Below are 20,197 nucleotides of genomic sequence, written 5' to 3'. Positions count from 1 at the left end.
CAGGAATGAAATGACACGGAACTCAGGTTCTAGTGACGTTCCAAAGAAGTAACTTTTTTAATGGGACTAAAACCAGAGATAAAATCCAAGCTGAAATGGACCACAACAATGAAGTGTTGTTAATAAAGGAAAAACTTCTCATGTAAGGAGAAATGAGATACTAGGTTTTCTTTCCACGTTTTAGAGATACACAGATTTCCCTGTCAATCAGTCAGATCTAAAATCCTAATGACCCACAGACAAATCAACAGAAAGGCTTCCTTTGTTAGGCTATTTCACATGCTTAGATTGCACATTGAAGAACTCACAGATATACCACATCTTGATACTAGTATAGAGCTTATTAAAATCTATATTATTATACCATCAAAGAAACTGGAGTAGGAATTTCAACAAACAGAAATAATCCATGCTACTTTACTATTCAGCCAAGTAGGTTGACTTCAAAAAAAAATCAAGTAGGTAGTTACACTAAAGCTGTAATTACTATTACATTTCATTAGCAGGGGGAAGTATGCTGCCTTCAGGACTTTGTACAAAGAAGAGCACTGGCTTGTAGCTACTGTCCTCATACAAATCTTACAAGTAGTAGACTACTATTATTTTAGCTAGCTCTTGTCTAATTCACGAATCACTTCTTGATTCAGTGGTTCAGAATATAGTTGAGGAGAAGGAAGAAAACCTCTAGACACAAACTGGAAGGCAGAACTAGGAAAGAACACAACAATGATGTTACATGCCATACATTTAGAAGACCTGAATATATAACTACAAAATACAAAAGTAAAGTGGGTGATCAAAGCTGGGAATGGTGGGAAAGGACGTGGATCTCCATAAAGCTCCACAGAGCACACAGAAACCACAAATTACATTTGAAGAAGAAGAAGGTAAACTGATCATCCTTACATGATACACTTAAAAGATGTCTGATGCTTTTTTAAGAAGCTGAAGGCCAAGAAAAACCCCATTACAACTTATGATAAAATCTCTCTTACCTACTTCTTGTCGTATGTTAAAAACAATGGTGATCTCTTTTTCAGTGTTCTTACACCACAAAACCACACAGCTCTGACCCCTATCACCAACCCATGATTAAATAGCATCAGGCAAAAACTTTTTTCTCCAAGTGAATGTTTACAGGACGTACATATTAAGCTGTTCAGCCTTGCCACAACTTAGATGCCTTGGCATACGCAAAGTTTCATATTTGGTGAATATTAAAAATAATATCTGAGGTGCCTTGAAGATTCAACTATCTTTAGTCTTAGGAGGGAGGTGAGCAGTATTTTTTTTTCAGGATTCCAGCATTACACCTAAATGCCCAAATTCTGCCTCACTTACATTTTGACCTTTCAGTCCTTTTCCTGAATCTGACCCTTGATCCCAAAGTTGCCAAGGTTTTAGTCAACAATTTGTCCGCTACTGTTCATTCAACTGCCTGTTGCTCCTGGCAATGTTAATTTGACAGACATTGATTTCTTTAACAAAGAATGAACCCACAGGAAAATCCCCAAATCAGTCTAGACATTTTGCCTCGAAGGACTTGCCTGACCTATGCCAAAATATTACTGAACTGCTACAGCTGACTCCACTTCCCTGCTACAGAGGATACTAAAATGCTTCACACATGTTTGAAGAAGAATCCCAGTAATGTTGTGCCCTTTCAAAAAGCACTTTAGAAGTTTACAAAATCCACATGGAATACACCCCCTATTATTTACATACAGAAAAGACAATACTTTGAGCAAATACTTTGACAATGGGCCTAACAATAGCCAACTTCCTTTCTTACTCTGGCAAAATCTTCACTGAACATTCTCAGGGGTTTGTTAGAGGAGAACAATTTTGGGATTTCCTTTTCTTCTACTGCGGACCAGGTTGGACAGTTTGCAGAATATCTCTTCTCCCCATCTCAACCCCATCTGGGGACATCTTGTAATGATTTTTTGGGGGGAGTGGAAGAACATCTGCCTCCCAGAATTTAGCATCAAAGTATTTGCATGATTCTTCCTGACACACTATTATTTTGTGTCTTGTCATTACTATGTTTATATATAGCAGCTCTCTCCTATGCAGGCAGATGCTGTAAAGTCCTATAAGTAAATGTGACTGCTTATTATCCAAAAAGCGGATAATGTTGTCTACGAACAGATGTATTAATTCAGTGTAGTCCCCAAAAGTACTAATCCCTACCTAGTTTCTACACAGATTAGATAGAATCCCCACAGTCAGTCTGTTCTGCGTGGATATCTGTTAAGAAGGTAACAGACATGCATCAGAGAAACACCTCTAAATGTGCTGAAGCTCATCCTCCTTCAATGAATATTCCTGCTTCCTGTTCCTTTTTTTTTATTTATTTCAGCTTCATTGTTCTGATTAACTAAATATAAGCTTCCATAATCTACAAAAAGTCTACTATCAACAGATGATTAAACTAACTACATACAAAATACAAACACCCCCCCAAAATGGTGTAGCTTTTATGGTAAATTTTCTCAAGTATAGAAGATCTTGAGCCTAAGTGTAAAACAACATATAAAAGATTATCAGAAGAAAAAAGTGTATTAAAATTATTTTTTAAAATTAAGGTTGTTACAAACCTATCACTCTAAGTAGTGATCAGACTTTGCCATGCTACCCACATGTGAAGGATTCCTGCAGAACAGCCTTCTAACATGTCCCACCCTTTCTTCAGCTGTGTGTCACTCTTCCCTCTCACAAGGTCCTCTGCTTCACCAGATTGGTCACAAAGGTGAGCAGTTCTATTGTACCCCCAGCATTCATGCTGACAACTCTCTAACCATCATATCATCTTCCCTAGACTTTCATTTACACCTCTGACATAGAAGCTAGTCAGGATCTTCTACATACCACTCCTCTTCTGCTTCCATTTTCAGTTGTTTCTCTGCCAGATCAGGAAAGGCAAAGCTTTTTAGTTGTTCCTGCTACCTTCCTTCCTTCGACAGATACATTTCAGATACACAACCCTTTGTTAAGTTTGGGTATTTCAGCCCTTGCATATTGTGGCTGTGTTACTTTGTACACTAACATGACATAACACAACAAGATGCTTTGTGTTAAAGACAAAAGATCTCCGAGATCTCTACATTTCACAATAGGTCAGAAACAGGTATTACAGAAATCAGTCTCAGCCTACTCTGATTAAAGGAAAAAGGTAGTCTACCTGACTTCCTGATACTCTAATTCCTAAAAGATACTGCTCCAGGGGAACACTTGACTTCCAGTAAGTGAAGTCTTCCCCTAACCCTCCTCCTCCCTGGCCTACAGGATCATACTTCACGTTTGCTCCTATTTAATTTAAAAAGCTGAACAGAAACATGAAACTACCTTAAGCAAAAATGAACAAGTCTGGTCTAAGGAGTTTATCCTTTATTTGCTATCTTTGGAAAGGGTGGATTTTCAATTAACAATTAAACTTTTCTGATTTCCCTTAAGGCTGATAAGAATAGAAAAGAAACACGCATTTTCAAAAGATCAGGAATTTAATTCTTATTAACCTAAAAAAAAATAAAACCTAACTGGCTGGTTTTGTCCCAGGTAAGTTAGAACTGAAGTAAGTAATGTGTTCTGCAATTTTACAACTTTTCCACAGGTTTTACTAGTTATTAGAGATTTGCATTTTTTATTTTTAAAAGTTTAACTTGTCCACTACTAATATTTACGGAATATTAATGGTACAGTTCATTACATTGTGCAGGAAACAAGAACTCACAAATGAGGACATACCAGAACTAAGAGCACTGATGCACCATTGCGTTTATCCTCTTTAACACATTTATATGGCCTTTTACCGAACACCTTAGAGAAAATCCCTGGCTAAAATAAAGCCTCCTGCCTGCGAGATACCACACGCATTATAAATAAAGTTCTTTCTCCCCTTGCAGTTGTTTGCATCTGTCACTTGTCCACCTCGTGTCAAGTATGCATCATACAAATAAAAGCTGTAACTTTTACAAATTTTATCAATATATAAATTTTGGAGCTTTTATAAATTTTATAAATTTAACAAATTGAAGGGCTTGAAAGCAGTGCTGTACTTCATAAGAATATGAGATGAGGAGGCATATATATGACGAGTGACACAGTAACGCTCATAGGCATATGTAAGGAGGCCTGTATAATTCATCCTTTTCTCAACTCAGGAACAACCCAACACCAAATTCCAAAGTCCTGCTACAAAGTGGAGGCATCAGAATACTTCACTGAAACAGAAGTAAACAGCTGTTTTCCCATGCTTCAAGTAACCAACTGAACACAGAGACTTGCAAGAGAAAGCGTTAAGCAGTGTTACATACAGGGGTAGGTGCCCGTATCTATCAAAATCCCATTACGCCTATTCATTTATTATAGCTAAGTGCTAATGACACATAAGTCAGAGTCGTGAGGCCTTTTGATATCAAGACATCATTTTAGCTTCACTGGCTGTTGTAGGCTTGAACAGTTGCTTAATTTCAATATGGACTTCAAATGTTCTTAGTCTGGCTTATGGGATGTCCAATACAGGGGCCAAGAGCTACCCTGAGTTAAAAGTAAAATGTATAACAGTGAACATAATCTTCATTAAAATGTTAAAATCACCATTGCTATTCTGGAATGGAAGGAGTAGCTATTTCCTGACCAGTGGTTTCTGATCCAGCCGCACTGGAGCAATTATCATTTGAGGTAGAAGAATACTGAAAATACTGTTGCACCTGCGCTTACCTGCAGCATCACAAAAAGTACACAAAGTACTCCCAATTCTTCTTTCACCAGATAACAACAATGGTTCTCAAACTGTCTGCACTCCCCCAGTTAAAAAAAAGTAAAAATATGTGACATATGAATGTCTGGGTTTTTTTCTTCTTCTCAAGCATATACACAGACATATCAAAAAAAAAGTTGCTTTCACCACTAATTGATGTTAAAATTGATACTAACTGAAAAAGTCTGAGATTATTTTTAAGGAAGTGTTTTTATAAATCGATACTAACGTTTCAGTATGGTTAAAAAAAACTGTTCAAAGTTAACCAGTTAACCATCAGAAGACCTAGCACCATCCAGTACCTCATTAACATTTTTTGGATTGCTCTTTCCATTTCAGATTTATTTACTTTTCTGGTGATTAAAATCAAACAAAACAACCAACCCATACTACTTTGCAGGTAGAAGTCCTTGGCTACCTTACAACTGCAGAGCAGAAAGATGAAATCATTTCCCCATCAGAACCAAAAACCATTATGGAATTGTGAGAGGAGGACCACCCCGAAGAACATAAGATTTCAAGTTATTATGCCTAGCAAAAGGAGATGTGACTAGTGCTAACAAGAAAAAAACAATATAATGCATACCTTCTTGCAGAACCTAATTCTCTCACACAATACAAGCAAAGATTAGAAACACAACGGAAATTATTTCATAGCATACTTCAGAGGTAATGGATGGAATACTTAACTCCATTTCGGGTAACTGACCAGTCACTTCCAGTCCAAATTTTTTTCTTGTTTTGACAAAGTGATTGTAATAAGGAAAACCCAAAGCCAGAAAAATCACATTAAAAAAAAAATACAAGTACTGTTTTTTAACCTTTGAAAAGCCTTGTTAAAGGGGGCTTAAATATCAGATATAGTAGCGATCAAGAATGTTTTAATGAGCTCCCAAAGTCACTATAAAGACAACAGAGTGCACACAATTTTTGAGCAACAAAATTTAAAAGGTTTCAACAGCACTACCTTAAAGCTGAGAATTTAATAGTTAATTTAATAGTTATGATGTCAGAAATCTTGACATCATTACAGTTAAATCAGAAAGCAACATATATCTGAACAACAAAGATCTGTTTGGAATATGCATCTTCTAGACAACAGGGAAGAGGTAAGAGTGAAAACTAAATTGAGATCCAGCACACAAATAAGATACATCAAATGACATTCAGGTGAACAACCTTGCTGAACATCCTCAAAATCTGTCAGATTTTTGGCACCAAATGTAAAGGGAATTCACTGTAGTACACATACATTTTAAAATAATACTGTGAACCAATCCTTGGCATTTGTTGTATCTACTTCATTTTATGTACAAGGTATGTATTTTTTCCCCAAATCATTACTGTATTTTTTTTTAAATCAAGCAAGAAATGGAAGAAGTTTACTAAGGAGATTACTTTCAGTTTTATAAAGAACATACAAAAATATTTTTACATATTTTAATAGTGTTAATAGCTTATTCCTTTCTAGTTCTAAACACATTCAAAACAGCAATAAAAGGAGGAGCACTAGTCTGCTCTGCCCAGATTGGTACCAGACAAGAGAAGCAGAAAAGACTATGCATGGAAAACTTGTAAGGATCAGAAAACTGACGTTTAATTGAATGTTGTAACTTAGTGACCAAGATACTCAGAGATCTTACACTCCTGAAAAAGAACACATCTGGAAGTAAACTCTCTAAATCTACCTACTCACATCAGATGATGCATTTGAACAGAGACAGAGTTTAAAAGCAGTATCCCACATTACCCACAATGTAACTGAAAACTCTATGTTATTTGAACCAATAATTCGAATGCACAGTTTCTTTCTAAGGAATGCATGTTTGACTTTGTTTTTCCCCACACTGCTGTTGCATAAAGGTCACAACTGTATAAAATACACAGGAGTGGGGACCATGATCCCATGCCGAGTCAGACAAAATCAATCCCATTCCCAGCTTTGTGAATGAGTTGCAACATGAGTAACAAGATTATTTTATCTTTTTTTTGTTCAGCTGTACAATGATACTTACCTACTTCACCAGGTTGTTGTGGGAACTAATGACGGGTATGTTAAGATTGAGGAAGCATCAGAAGCTGCTTCCATTTCTACAAAAATCTGTCCTACAGTAGCTTGACTAAGTTTTTCAGGACAACCATTATCTATCTTTTTTTATTTACTTGTACAGTTCCCAGAACAATAGGGTCTTAATCCTTGACTTGGACAGCTAGGCACCATTGAAACATAAATAATTAGCAAACAATATGAGTTGAGAGCTTTAGCGAAGTGTTATCCTTCCCAGAGCTCCAAGGCATAGAGCATTTAAATGACCAGAATTTAGCCAATGCAAAGGGAACTGGGGACAACGAACCATAGCCTTGGTTGCTTGCTAACAACTTTGGTGGCTTGTTCTTGAAAGAGCAGGGATACAAAAAAGAAGACTGATGGAATGCATATGTGAGAAGAGAGCCCTATTCAAAAGAGCATAGGGACTGCAAATACAGTTGCCTTTTGAGCAAGGCATTTTGGGCAAAAGCTTTTTATGTATTTGCCAGCTGTACCATATCTGCAAACTAAGGGCAAACACAGTAGGAAAAAATACGTGTTTGTTTTTGAGGTTCTTCTTGAGAAACAACACATAAACATGCAATTTGCCAAAAGAGATACCCATCAACAAGAAAGAAACAGTTGTATAATCAACAGTAGCTGCTGCCTCTTGAGATGTGCTCTATGCACATATATGCTGCCTTTATCACAAGTATGCCCATTACATTCAAGCTAGAGTCTCACTTAGAAGTATCAGCTGTGTGTTATCATACACACCAAGAACATTGCCCTGTTTCCCATCAGAAGTAAAAAGGTTGGAGCTAGTCCAATCACTTGAGTAGTTCTTCATCCTGGACAGCACTTCATCTTCATCATCTAAGAATAGCTTCAAGTATCAAGCATAAAGGGTATAACATGGAATTTGTGCCAATGTTTCTAAGTAAAACAATTACTGAACAATTAAGCAACTGTTTCTTCTTCCTTGCCTGTCCATGCATTTGTTCTGTTGTTGGTGACTTCTAAGCTATGTACTCTCCAAAGGTGGATATCAGTAATTTGGGCTTGTTTCCTCTAGAAATGAAAGACTGATGGGAAGCTTGACTGTCAGCATTACTGGCATGAAAAATAATTCCTTCCAAGTGACAAATGAATAAATATTCTGCTTCCAGTCAGTCTGGAAGATACCTGGAGGACAGACAATTTCTACAAGGTGATGAATGAAAAGGAAGTAGAATGCTGAGACGAAAGCCTGGAGTGTTTCCAGTAAACTTTGAATGCAGGGTGGGGCAAATGAAAGCAGTTTTCAAGAGGGATAAAGGCAAAAGAGTCAGGGTTTAATAAACTACCCACAATTTTTATTTTCTTAAGTAAAGATGATGTTAAAGCAATATATTAGGGAAAAAATGGATAATTACAACAGAGACTAAGTAAATATTATTTTTAGCCACTAATTAAAATATATACAATACATACACAACACAAATTAAACACTTACCTAGATGTATCAAGTTAATATTATCCCAATATTTTAGAACAGCCTCTTTCCCGTCATAATGTCATTATTACACTGTGCATCCAAAATTTTTTTATCCTGTTAGTCATCAACACATACTTAATACATACCTAACTTTAAACACATTAACCCACTCAAATAAGTAATCTATTTAATGTACAACAAAAATTAAAGCAAATCTTTCTTTCCAATAGTTTAGACCCCTCACCCCTTCTTGTATTTGAAAATCGAAAAACTTGAATAGATTAGAATGATAAAGCATCTTCATCGAAAGACTACAGAGAAGTAATAGGCATACAGTCTGATGTCATCCAAAATAGATGCTGAATCTCTAGTTTTGAAAGAAAAGAAATAAAGTTTGTCGCTTTTTTTTTTTTTTAACTAAAGCAAATGTAAAAAAGTCTTAGAAAGTCTCAAAGTCTTACCTGTTGGTATGCTTCGTAGATTATATCAAACAAGAAAGCCTGAGGCATTTCACTTGCTCTGTACCTGGCACGTTCCAATGAGTGGTCTAAACAGCCATCTGCAGCAGAGGCAATAACAGTAGAAACCAGAGGACGAATTGCTCCTGCTGCCTGTGGAACAAAACACAGAGAGAGGCCTAAATGCTGTTAATGTTAATGTGTATCAGATAGCTGCAGTCAAAAAAAAAGTAAGAGCTTTAAAATACATTTTCTACTTATTTATCTTTTATATATCTCATAATGCATAAGTCATAGTACTTAGTCTGTATGAGACATTTAACATGAATATAGCAACGGAAGACTGTATAAGTACACACTGAGGGCCAATTTACAAAAAATAAATAATAATCTTAAGTCCTTCATCTACTGCAAATACATACACAGATCTGAGATGCTCTTTCTTCAGACTTCCTTCTACATACATATTAGGTGGTTTCTGTGAGGACAGTTCTAGGCCTATTCAGATAACAAACAGCAGGAGACACACCTAAGAGGTCTTGACAATCTACAACTATTGCTTTTACAAATTTCAGTTTGGCTAAACTGATTAGAAATAAGCAATGAGAAAAGTTTCAGAAAATTGAGCTTGTTCCATGTTGAATTTACTGTGGGAAATACTAAGCAACCACCCTTACCAGTGAAGTGACGAGGAACACAGTATATACATCAGAAAGTATTCAATATCCAGCAGCACTGTGCCCCAGAACAGGTATTTAAATGCTGCCATTTCAGTTTTGGTTTTGCTTAGATTTGAAAACAATTAAACATATATCTTTTATCTTTTCACCAATATATAGTATTAAAGATCTGAAATAGAGCTCTCCTAGCTGGTTTTAGTAATTTTGATACCAGAAAGTTACCCACGCTTCATCAGTCACTTATGGCACAAATGCTCAGATGAACTTCATATGAACTAAATGCAAATAGGACACGAGTTGTTCATACAATAATGAAGAAAAGGATGCAATGACAGAACATTGCTCATCAAGTCACAGGGCAAAACCCATGTTCCCTAACTTCTATTCACTGAGAATGGCGTCCTTACACTATACTGTTTATTATCTATTTTTAAGAAAAATAAAATAGAATAATTGATGTTGTTCCAAAACATTTAAATTATCCAACATCTTAAAACAGTATACCTAGAAAACCACTCCCAATGGTGAATTCTGACATTTTTCACAGCAGCCACAGAAGATCTGAGGTCTAGTGAGCTTTGATACAGGAAAAAAAAAAAAAAAGGTCTCATCACATAGAGTAAGAGCACTGTTATTGTTGATTTCTTTTATCTTCTGTTTGCAAATCCTGCCTTCATACATATGAGTCCTGTCTATTCTTACAGGATTTCTGACCTCAGATAAGCATACAGTGGCAGAATGAGAAACCAGAAGTGAGCCCAAAGTTTTTTTTCTCTCAGAGAAGAAAGAACTATTTGTCTTCCCTCCTCCTTTCACACTACTGAACAATAAAACAAAGAGGAATGCAGTCAGTGTGTTGAGCACTTTATGAGCTCTAAAATACAGCTTCTAAATTCATTCTTTTACAGAATGAGGACAGAGATGTGAAACAATTTCTTATGCCCAAGGAGTTCTGATATGCATGAGCTACCAGGGCAGGGAGAGAATCCTATGACAAGAAATATATCTGAACCACTTTCTCAAAATCTGAAAAGCACTTTTTCTTTCTAATACATGGGAAGAGATATTTATCTAAAACGCTACATGGAGCAAAATACTATCATCCAAAGGAAAAACATGGTACAGAAAGATCAGTGGGAACTATGAAATTACAGAACTGTCTGTAAAGGATCTTGAGAGGCCATCTAGTCCATCTTTCTGTCCTAGGCAGGATCAAATTTACTTCTGTAATAGAAAAGGCAAACTGACAAAACTAAATACCACTACAATTTTAGTAATACATCAATGTATTAAATGAGGAGTAAATTTAACAGATGTACTTTGAGGAAAAGCTGTGCATAAGCAGAAGTAGAGAGACTAAATTATCTGCAACTTGTCCCCTCTCTATTTCCTGTGATTCCGGGACATGGATTATTACCTCTATATCCCAGCTGCCGGGCATTTGGACTATGTTATTTTGCTCTGCCATCATATTTTAATTGGTCACACATACACACAAAATTATAAAATTAGAAGGTCATGGGAAAAGAGACAGAGCAGCATGCTAGCCACAGCTTTTCTGTAATTAGTTAAGTCTATTTGATATTTTTTTTTCCTGAAACAGTTACCATTCCAAAAAAACAGTTAGTGAAAGAGGATTTCTTAGGCTGATCCAATATTTTATTACAGTTTTTAACAATCATGTCATGTTACATTTTAAGTATAAAACAGGCCAAGAGAATACAATGTGACTTGCGTAACCAAATCTCACAAGTGAAACATGCACTCTGAGGAACAAAAAACCAAACTGCAATTCTAAATAAAATTGAAATACTCAAAATTATAGTCTTAAAAGAACTCTGAAACACATTGTTTTCTTGACATCTGGTTTCTTGCACAATAAAAATTCATGAACGTCTGTATCTGTATCTTTGTGACAATACTGAACCACATCTCCTGCTCTGCTGAGGCCTAGCTTTTCCAGAAGATTCAGGAAGATCTAATTTCTCATAAATCCAAACACCTCATTTTTTTAAAAAAACCTATTAACTTCTCAAATAATTGAAAGATTAATGGTACCTAAAATTTAACAAATGGCATTTTTCAAACAACTACAGTTTTGCTTTACATTACCTCAGAACTGAGCCCAGTGTGGCAGGCTGAGAGTTTCTCACCTGTCTTCCCTCCATTTCAATGAGAAATCACAAGTTGGGCATAATAAGATGTCTTCTGCAGCAAGTTCACTCAAACTATACCTCACACTGACTGAAAACATGAAGTTTAATACAAAGAATAAGACTCACGGCTGACTTCTGATCATGCAAGGGAGAGAAATTCTAACTATGCATGCAGTAACAGGACAACTAGCAGTCATTTGTTTAAAAAAAGGTCAGCTTTTATTCCAAAAAAGGACAACTCAGTCCATTATTGCTCTATGGTCCAAAAGCTGAATGCAGAGTTCTAGTACTTACTAAAGCCAGAGAGTTTCTACTGCACAGAAAACCTTCATATGATAAGCAGCTGGAGTTCAAAAGCCGTGAATCCATGAGCTAGAGCCTACTAGCTAAGGTGAAGCACTGAGCTGAAACCTTAAAATCCTGAGACAAGATACAGAAACCAGTTGGGTTTTTTTTCTTAGTACTGGTTCACCTTTCTGCAAGTCCTTTCTCTGTCTCAGCACGCACACACAAGGGCTCCCTCAACGTGATGATGTGACTCAACACCAGGCTGAGTTTACCACCTCAGTGACGCAAGAACTACATTAGTTTCTAAGGTCACTTTCAGACTGGGTGAAACTGGGATCAAACAAAGGAAAATACTGGCCTGTGGATGCCTTGCATTGTTTTCATATGGGACAAGACAGCCGAGTCCCTAAAACAGGAAACGTTCCATCTGCAGTACTTCTGGTGACACTCTCTAGCTGGCATATCCCGACACAGCTGCCAAACCCAAGCTGGCTTACACAGACCTCACTGCACGTGCTTCTGCTTCCAAAATTGGCTCATGGCTATCTTCATTCATGGCATAAACATAATATTTGACATGTAAAAACAGAAGAATTGAGCTGTGAATTTTGTTCTCATACACAGGCCAAAGAGGGGCACAGTTTAAGGTGTATGGCTCACTCTGTGGTATTTCCTTCTGGTTAGCACAAGCGTCCTACCTACTCAGCACAAAGCCTTTCCTGAATTCCAGCTCCTAGCAGTCTTGCAATGAACTGAACAGGGAATTTAGGTACTTAAGACAGGGCTACAGACTATATTTTTTAGTTGAGAAACTTAAACATTCAGGCACAGTAGGGTGAATAATACAATAAGGTACTACTGCATCTAAAGGGGCTTTTGCCCCTGATAACCATGGGGTGCAAGTGAAGAACACAATCATCCAGCTAGTCTATGTCTACTCAGTTACAACACCACGTATTTTATTCTTTGCAAGGAATTTCCGTATTGTTTTTCTGGTTATAAATTAGTAACAAAGAACTATTTCTATATTAGTAAAGAGAGTACGCACTTAGTCTCAGGTATTTGAATTTTATTTGTTCCAATTTGAAAAGCTTTGACTTGCTATTTATGTCAGGAATGTACAGGTATTTGGCTCGGTTCTCAGGCAAGAGGTTCAGACATGAATTCAAAACACATAAAACAAAGAAAATCTGTCCTCATTTATAATTATAAGTACTTGTTAATGCCACTATAGTGTTACAGAACTTCTTTACACTTTGAATCAGCCTACCACAAAATACGAATACTGTGAGATTAACACAAGTGTCTGGGCCTTATACTAATATTTCCCTACCCAGAGTACTCATCTTTCAATTTCTAATCATTTTGAGCCAAATTTCAAGTAGATTTGCTTTTAAAAATCATACACAAAACACACCATACACCCTTCCTGAATGCGAAGTGGATAGTTAAACTGAATTTCTTTAAATGTCCACTTTACAGCCTTGAAGCTACTCTGCTTCAAAGACAATCCAGCACCAGTTTTAGTGAACCTGGCATGTCCAGAAAATGCATACACTTGTTCCCCCTTTTTTGCATATTTTGTTAAATAAATTAAAGTATCAAAATATCTGGGGGCAAGCTCTTAAAATATTATTTCATAGCATAACAGACATTGAAACAAACACTACTGTTTAGTTTTCTTTTGCAGACAAAATATTGGAACAAAAAAATATCCTTTTAATCTATCATTTCCCTAAAACAATCCTAAAATGTCCCGAGAATGCAGAATTCCACCAACTTCAGTGGAAGTAACAGTCCGGTATCTCTCAGAAGCACGCTCATCCATCCATTTGCTAAAAACTGAACCAGCCTCTAAATGCTGTTAGAAACAGCAGGTGTCCTTTATGACCCATTTTAAACAGCACAAATAAAAAACATTTACAAACAGGCTCTCAGTTTCGTATTCATTTTTTTGTGTAACTGCATAGAGCATAACATACATTCAAGAACAAAGATTTGATGGTGACTGAAAAAAGGTAGAGAATGAAGTGCATCATGCAGGTCAGTATACTAGGATATCATAAGATTAATAGATTCAAGGCCTACTAGTCTGCCTTTCCACTAGAGTAACACTGCATCATTCTCATTTTATCATGCTTTTATTCTGACAAGGAATTGTTTAGATGATTGTATTCAGTGAATACATAACCAGGTTGTGTTTTAAGATCAGACAATACAGTCATTTCAAGTAGAGTAAAATCCAAGCAGTATTGATAACACCTTTTATTATGAAATGAATTACGAATGTTTAGGCCACAGAGGCCTACACACAACATAGCAACCTGGCTAATACAGTATAGTATAGCTTATTTTTACTGAATATTCATAAAAACTGACAAAGCCTCATTTTATTTAAAAAAACACAACCCATTAAACTTTCAAAAAAGGATTGGTGGGGAGAGATGGAGCTTATATCATAAGCAAGGTATCACCCAGGTTACAAGTACCTCCAACATGGAGTACATTACTCAGCTGAGACCAACACTCCACATCTAGAATACAACCTCCCAAGAACGTGTTATCAAAGAGCCAGAAGCTCCAAAAGTCATGAAAACCAACACACACACATCACTGATATGGTCATTTTTGGTAGCCAGAGTTGAAACAGAACAATACTAAATAGCTGCAAAGCTCAACAAGTTGAATGATATGGACTAGGAAGAGGAAAAAAAAATAAATGGTGGCACAAAATCCTTACAAAAAAAAATACCACAACTACAATTCCTTTTGTTTTTCAACAGTGTGGTAAGAAGCTCAGACAACCACAGATCCTGCAGGCTGGCATACTAAAAGAAAAAAAAAAAAGTATGCTATGTCTTTGGCATGCCCCTGTCCCCAGTGGGCCCCAAGTATTAATGCAGACCCACAAAGTTCACTTATGCAGTCAATTCGCAACCCTGAACTTCAAGTGAGTGGGAGTCAGAGCCTAAAACTTTACAGAGTCTAGTCCTAAATGAGCAGACTCTCCCATCCCTCTAGCATGACTCCCTTCTCCTTTATAGTTACACCAACAATACTTTTCTTCTCCATTCACAGCCTCTATCTCCCCTGAAATTCATTTTCCCTGTACTTTCTATCTTCTCGTCTTTCTAGCAGCATTAAGTAAATGTCCATTTTATATTTCAATCATCCTGACTGCATTAGAGTCAGTGTTTTAAAATTGCTTAAGAATAGGCCTGATGTCAAACACATACAAGCATGGCTTCTGAGTGCTATCTTTACAAGAATCTCCCTCTTCTCATGTTTTTACATTTTTTCCTCATTATCCATATTTATTAATTTTAAATCTTTAATCAGAGTTGTTTTCAACTCTGAGAAGCAAAATAGTACTGAACCAACTCCCAGATGATTTAGTCACCCTGCCTTAGAAAAAATGAATTCATCTTGCATATATACACTGGAAATATAAGTATACTAGAAATGTATTTTCACCACTTCAAAGCAGCTGACTTCTTTGAAACTGTATGCTGGAGATTGTGGGGCTAGTCACACTTAGCAGGAAAAATACATCCATCTTGAAACTCCATTAAAGTCAATTTTGTAGAGGTGAATTTGGTAAATATACAAATAATTTCATCTTCCATTTCCATGAAGACAAGGATTGCATTAGGACACTGTTCAACTACATAACAATAACGATCAATGTTAATTTAGACAAGCTAGGTATCTCACAGTTTACAAATATGTCCTGGAATGTTTTTTATTAGGTGAAAGATTATTTATATGTTACCAAACACTACCATCTCCTAAGGATTTCAGTCTAAATTACATCTGGCTATGAACCAGAGAAAGAAGCTCAGAATAACTATGATTAATTTCTTCTCCTTTTATTCCACCAAACTGTTTCCACATGTTACTACAGGGAAAGTTCTTTTACACAGATCAAACTACTTGCCATGAAGGGCATTCACAGCCATCTACAGTATGAAAAAATAAAGAAAGAATCGCAGTATTTGTGATGCATGAAACAGGTAGAAAAATGCGTTTTTATTCAGACATCTGCACTCAAGCTAATTGTATCTAGAGTAATCAATTTGCTTCAGCCACACTCAGTAATTATCATTTAAATTAGAAGAATTGTCTCTACTGAAAGATCTCTTATTTTGAATTTATCAAACAGGATCCTCAAAAATTCTATTATAAGGTTAAAATATTTCATATATTTAAGAGAATGTTCTTTTCAAATCTTTTATATTATAAATCTGAAGGGGAGAATATCTAACAAAGTCATACAACTACCGTTGTAAAACAAAGCTATTAGACAATTTCTTCCAATGCACATTCAAGGTATCGCATTGAATTAATGCATCTTTTTAACGTTTTTTTTTCTTTTCCTGTTCTGTATTTTGTATCCAGCTGTTGTCTACAGCTACATTAGTCTTCTCTATAACCACAAGTTGTAATGTACAGGAATTTCTATGCTGCAGAGATGGAAGACTTGGAGTATTTCCTCCTCCAACCCACAGAAATCCTGGCAAAACAACTCTATTTGGATGGAAAAGATTGGGGCATAGACAAAGTAACAACACAAACTACAAGCTACCACTCCTATACAGAAATACAGATGATAACTACAATTTGGCTATTTGTGCAAAGTTTTTTAAACTTAGGTGTGAACACATGCTCAAGCCCAAACTAGCCAAACTTCCAAACTGAACTGATTCAAACCTGCACATAGTCCACAGAGTTGATAACCTCATTCTGCTCACACAACCCACCTCCTTGCTGTACAGCCAGACAAGGCAGCAGTCTGGACGCATGGGTTCAATTCAAACCTGTCACCATCTGCCCCCATAACTCCTTCTGGTAATGTCAGGTATGAAAGACCCCCCTAAAACAATACCTCAGCTGCCCACTTCTCTTGAAGGACCAGATATGGCATGCAATCAGGACTACAGGACAACCACGATGACTCAGTAAAGAACAGCAGACCACAATAAAGGTAGAGGTACTCTCATTATCATGCAGAAACACAAATTTGAGTCTTGGGCATATCATACTTTCACCCACACTCACACCCAGACTCTACCGTGTAGCATCGACATAATTTGTGTGGCAGTGTTGTGGTAGGGACGGGATTCCTTCTACTGCCAGACAAGTACAATCCACAACCTGGGCTGTGTATCCATTAGAGATTAAGGCTGGAGAAAAAAGGTTACGTTCTTTCTGTCAGGTATCTTCCTTTTTTTAAACAAGAATAATTCTTAAATTAGCTTATTTTGAATTTTGTTAAAAAAAAATATCAAAATTCATAGTCATTATCAGCACACCATCTTTGATTCTCATTAGGGAGATACCCACTAAAATATCTTCTATGTAGCAGAAGTATCATCAACCAGTCCAATTCCAGCTATCTTGACGTATTTGTACTGGAAGCTTTTAATTGCCCAAGGACAGCACTGGTTGAAATGTTAAACAAGCCCGGTGTAACACAGATATTAAACCTAATCATCAGCCAGACAAAAAGAAGGTTAATTAGAACAGATGTAAGGAGTTTTGAACACTATGAAAAAAGGCTTGTATGCTAAACTTCACCTAATTTCCTTAAAGCCTGTTTATCCAGCTGGCTAGGAGCAACAGTCAAACTTGCTAAAATTAGGCACATGTTAATCTTAAACCAACACCAGGAAGGAAGAAGTTATAATTGTGTTTATTCCTAGCTGCAAAAGAGGGGATGTTTAATCAGAAATTTAATATACACTTTGATCCAATGTTAATGAGCTGACACTACATTGTACATTGAACTGACTTCAAAGACACAGGATGCCTTAAACAAATGTAATGTATATTTATGACACTGTTTAAGAAAAAGAAAACATTTCTACTAATGAGGTCACCTTTATCAGAACATACTATCTGAGTAGATGGGGATAGTACATGTACATCAAGACATGTCAGAGCCCAATTAGCTATAGCAAACTAAAGGAGATTACTGATAACAGAAACTGTTGCTCAAAAACTAAGACTGCACGTGTTCACTGGGCAGTGAAAGTGAGTTGTGTTCTTGCTGTTATTGTTACTTTCCTTTTCTGATACTGTTCTATTAAACTGTCTTTATCTCAACCCAGGAGATTTTTTTTCCTTTCCCCTCCTTTTCTCCCTCTTCTCCCTACCTTTGGGGGAACTGGAGAGGGTGGGAAGGCAAAGGAAACGTGAGGGAGCAAGTGAGCAGCTGCGTGGTCGTGGCTGCTGGCTGGGGTTAAATCACAACACTCTTCTATCATGAATTACTGCTGTAAACCAGATTAACTATTTTTAATATAATAAAGAGTAAAATTACAAAACTGAGCAGGATTAAACCAAAATATACATTTTAATGGTGTCATACAAATGATACAGCATTTCTTTTAGTGCATTCCTTCTGGTGTCATACAAAGGATACAGCATTTCTTTTAGTGCATTCTTTATCTGTGCATTCTTTGTGAGAAATTCAAGAATGGTCTCAGAAGTTCGTGTTTTCCATAAATAAAATAGTACTGTATATTCAATAAAATACATTTTATCTTATTATTAACCAAATAAAGTCTCATTACCTTAGTCAACATATTCAGCTAATTTTTGTCACAGTGCAATAACTGGTAATGTTTAACAACATGTTCTTACTTATTAAGGTTTTGTTTTCTTCTTGATAGATTAAAGTACTTCAAAGTTTGTACAAAGTCTACCAAAGATCCATACTAGGCGCATGATCCAGACCACACATAGCATCCCCCACCTAAAGAGCAGCACATGCTGGTACAGAGCTTGAAGATTTTCTTATGACATATTTAATCTCTTCAGTTCTCTGCTACAGTTGCACATTATATGCAATTATGATAAATTCTATAACACGTAAAATTCGATCTAAGCAATTTAACCATTACAAAGCAAATCATGTGGCCAGTATGCTACCACTAGTTTTCAACATTTTTATAAATATTTTAAAGTATACTTACAACTTTAAATTTTGGCATTCATTCAACATGACAATAAGATGAGCTACCCACACTTTCTTGTTCTAACTAGTCATATACTGCAAATCTATATGGCAAAAAACAAACACAGTATTTGTGCTAAAAATTAATGAATCATGAAAACAATCATTTTTGCCTCTAAAATTAACAAGACTATTTATTTCACTTTGACTGCATAGTATTATCTTGCATTAACAAGTAATGAAACACGTCCTTAAGTCAGCAAGCCATCTTTCATACCCTAATTACTGATTTACATTGCAAAAAGCTATCAGTGAAAGTGCACTGTGCCACAAAGGATTTTGCATATTAGAGTAAGTCAACATAAAGAAGTTAACATTTGTATTCAGTGGAGTAGAAATCTTGAAGCTACTGCCGTAAGAGTTACAATTACAGTTAAGAAGTTATATTTTACCTCCAGAAAGTCTACATTATTACAAAATCAACAATATCATGATGTGAATGCAAGTGATCCACTGCATATCATTAAACACACGATTTGCATCATATAATGAAGAATGAAGAAAAAAAAATCTTGAGGTGTTCTAGGAAAACTCTTGCACAATTTAATCAACCAAATGCAAAACTGCAATGTTTAATTAGTAACTCTTTACCATACACAGAGTCCTGAGCAACCAAAACCACAGGCACTACAGTTTGTGGTCATGCAGTTCCCTAAGCAACTCTGCACCTGCTTATCAAATGTCTTTGCCTTCTGTATTCGTTCAGCTGCTTCTCCTGCAACTGCTTGTGTCCTCTCCTTGCAGGAAACCTTGCACCAGAGCTTCTTTCTCTTACAACCCATTAGAGTCAAAATTTCAATTCACCTCTTTATATCAGCTTCATCTAAGACCTTCTCTGTTATCAAGGGCCTTGTAAAATGGATCATTATACCTTACCATGCAAGTTTGGCTCGAATAGTAACTCTAATACATGTATGTATGAATTTGATACCTCATGAATTCTCTCCTACGTGCTCCAATGCTCCTCAAGGCAGTTTTAGTTCTATCTGTACCACAATTCACTTACCTTCTTGGAAACAGGAGGATAAGCACAGAACCAGTCCAGCAAACTATTACAGCATATGAAACAAGCCGAGTTGGCTTTCAGAAGCTTCACCTGATCTGCAGGGCTGGTGGTGTCCTTGCCACAACCACCCAGATCACAAACTCAGCCAAAATGCAGCTGGGGACATTTCCGGATGAAAACTCAGATTTCTTTTCAGTGCAATATTTGGTGAAAAGGGGAAAAACTCAGGGAGGTGTGCATGCCTAATCATTAGTCAAAGAGATATTGCTAAGAACCTCTGCCACATTTTACCACATAGAAGTGGCTAAGATGATACAAGGCCT

The 20,197-nt window shown here is 36.4% G+C and overlaps 1 protein-coding gene across 1 annotated transcript in view; it reads right to left on the bottom strand.

The window, feature by feature from the left end:
• ISPD (isoprenoid synthase domain containing) overlaps nucleotides 1-20,197 on the bottom strand; it is a 112,496-nt gene that overhangs the window by 86,015 nt on the left and 6,284 nt on the right. The window contains exon 2 of the mRNA XM_009887758.1: nucleotides 8,730-8,879. Within this exon, the coding sequence (XP_009886060.1) occupies nucleotides 8,730-8,879 (150 nt within the window). The remainder of the gene's footprint in view (nucleotides 1-8,729; nucleotides 8,880-20,197) is intronic.

Source organism: Charadrius vociferus, unplaced genomic scaffold (genome assembly GCF_000708025.1).
Source record: "Charadrius vociferus isolate BGI_N301 unplaced genomic scaffold, ASM70802v2 scaffold551, whole genome shotgun sequence".
Lineage (NCBI taxonomy): Eukaryota > Metazoa > Chordata > Aves > Charadriiformes > Charadriidae > Charadrius > Charadrius vociferus.
Note: the sequence above shows the minus strand (reverse complement) of the source record. Positions and strands in the feature narration are given on the sequence as shown.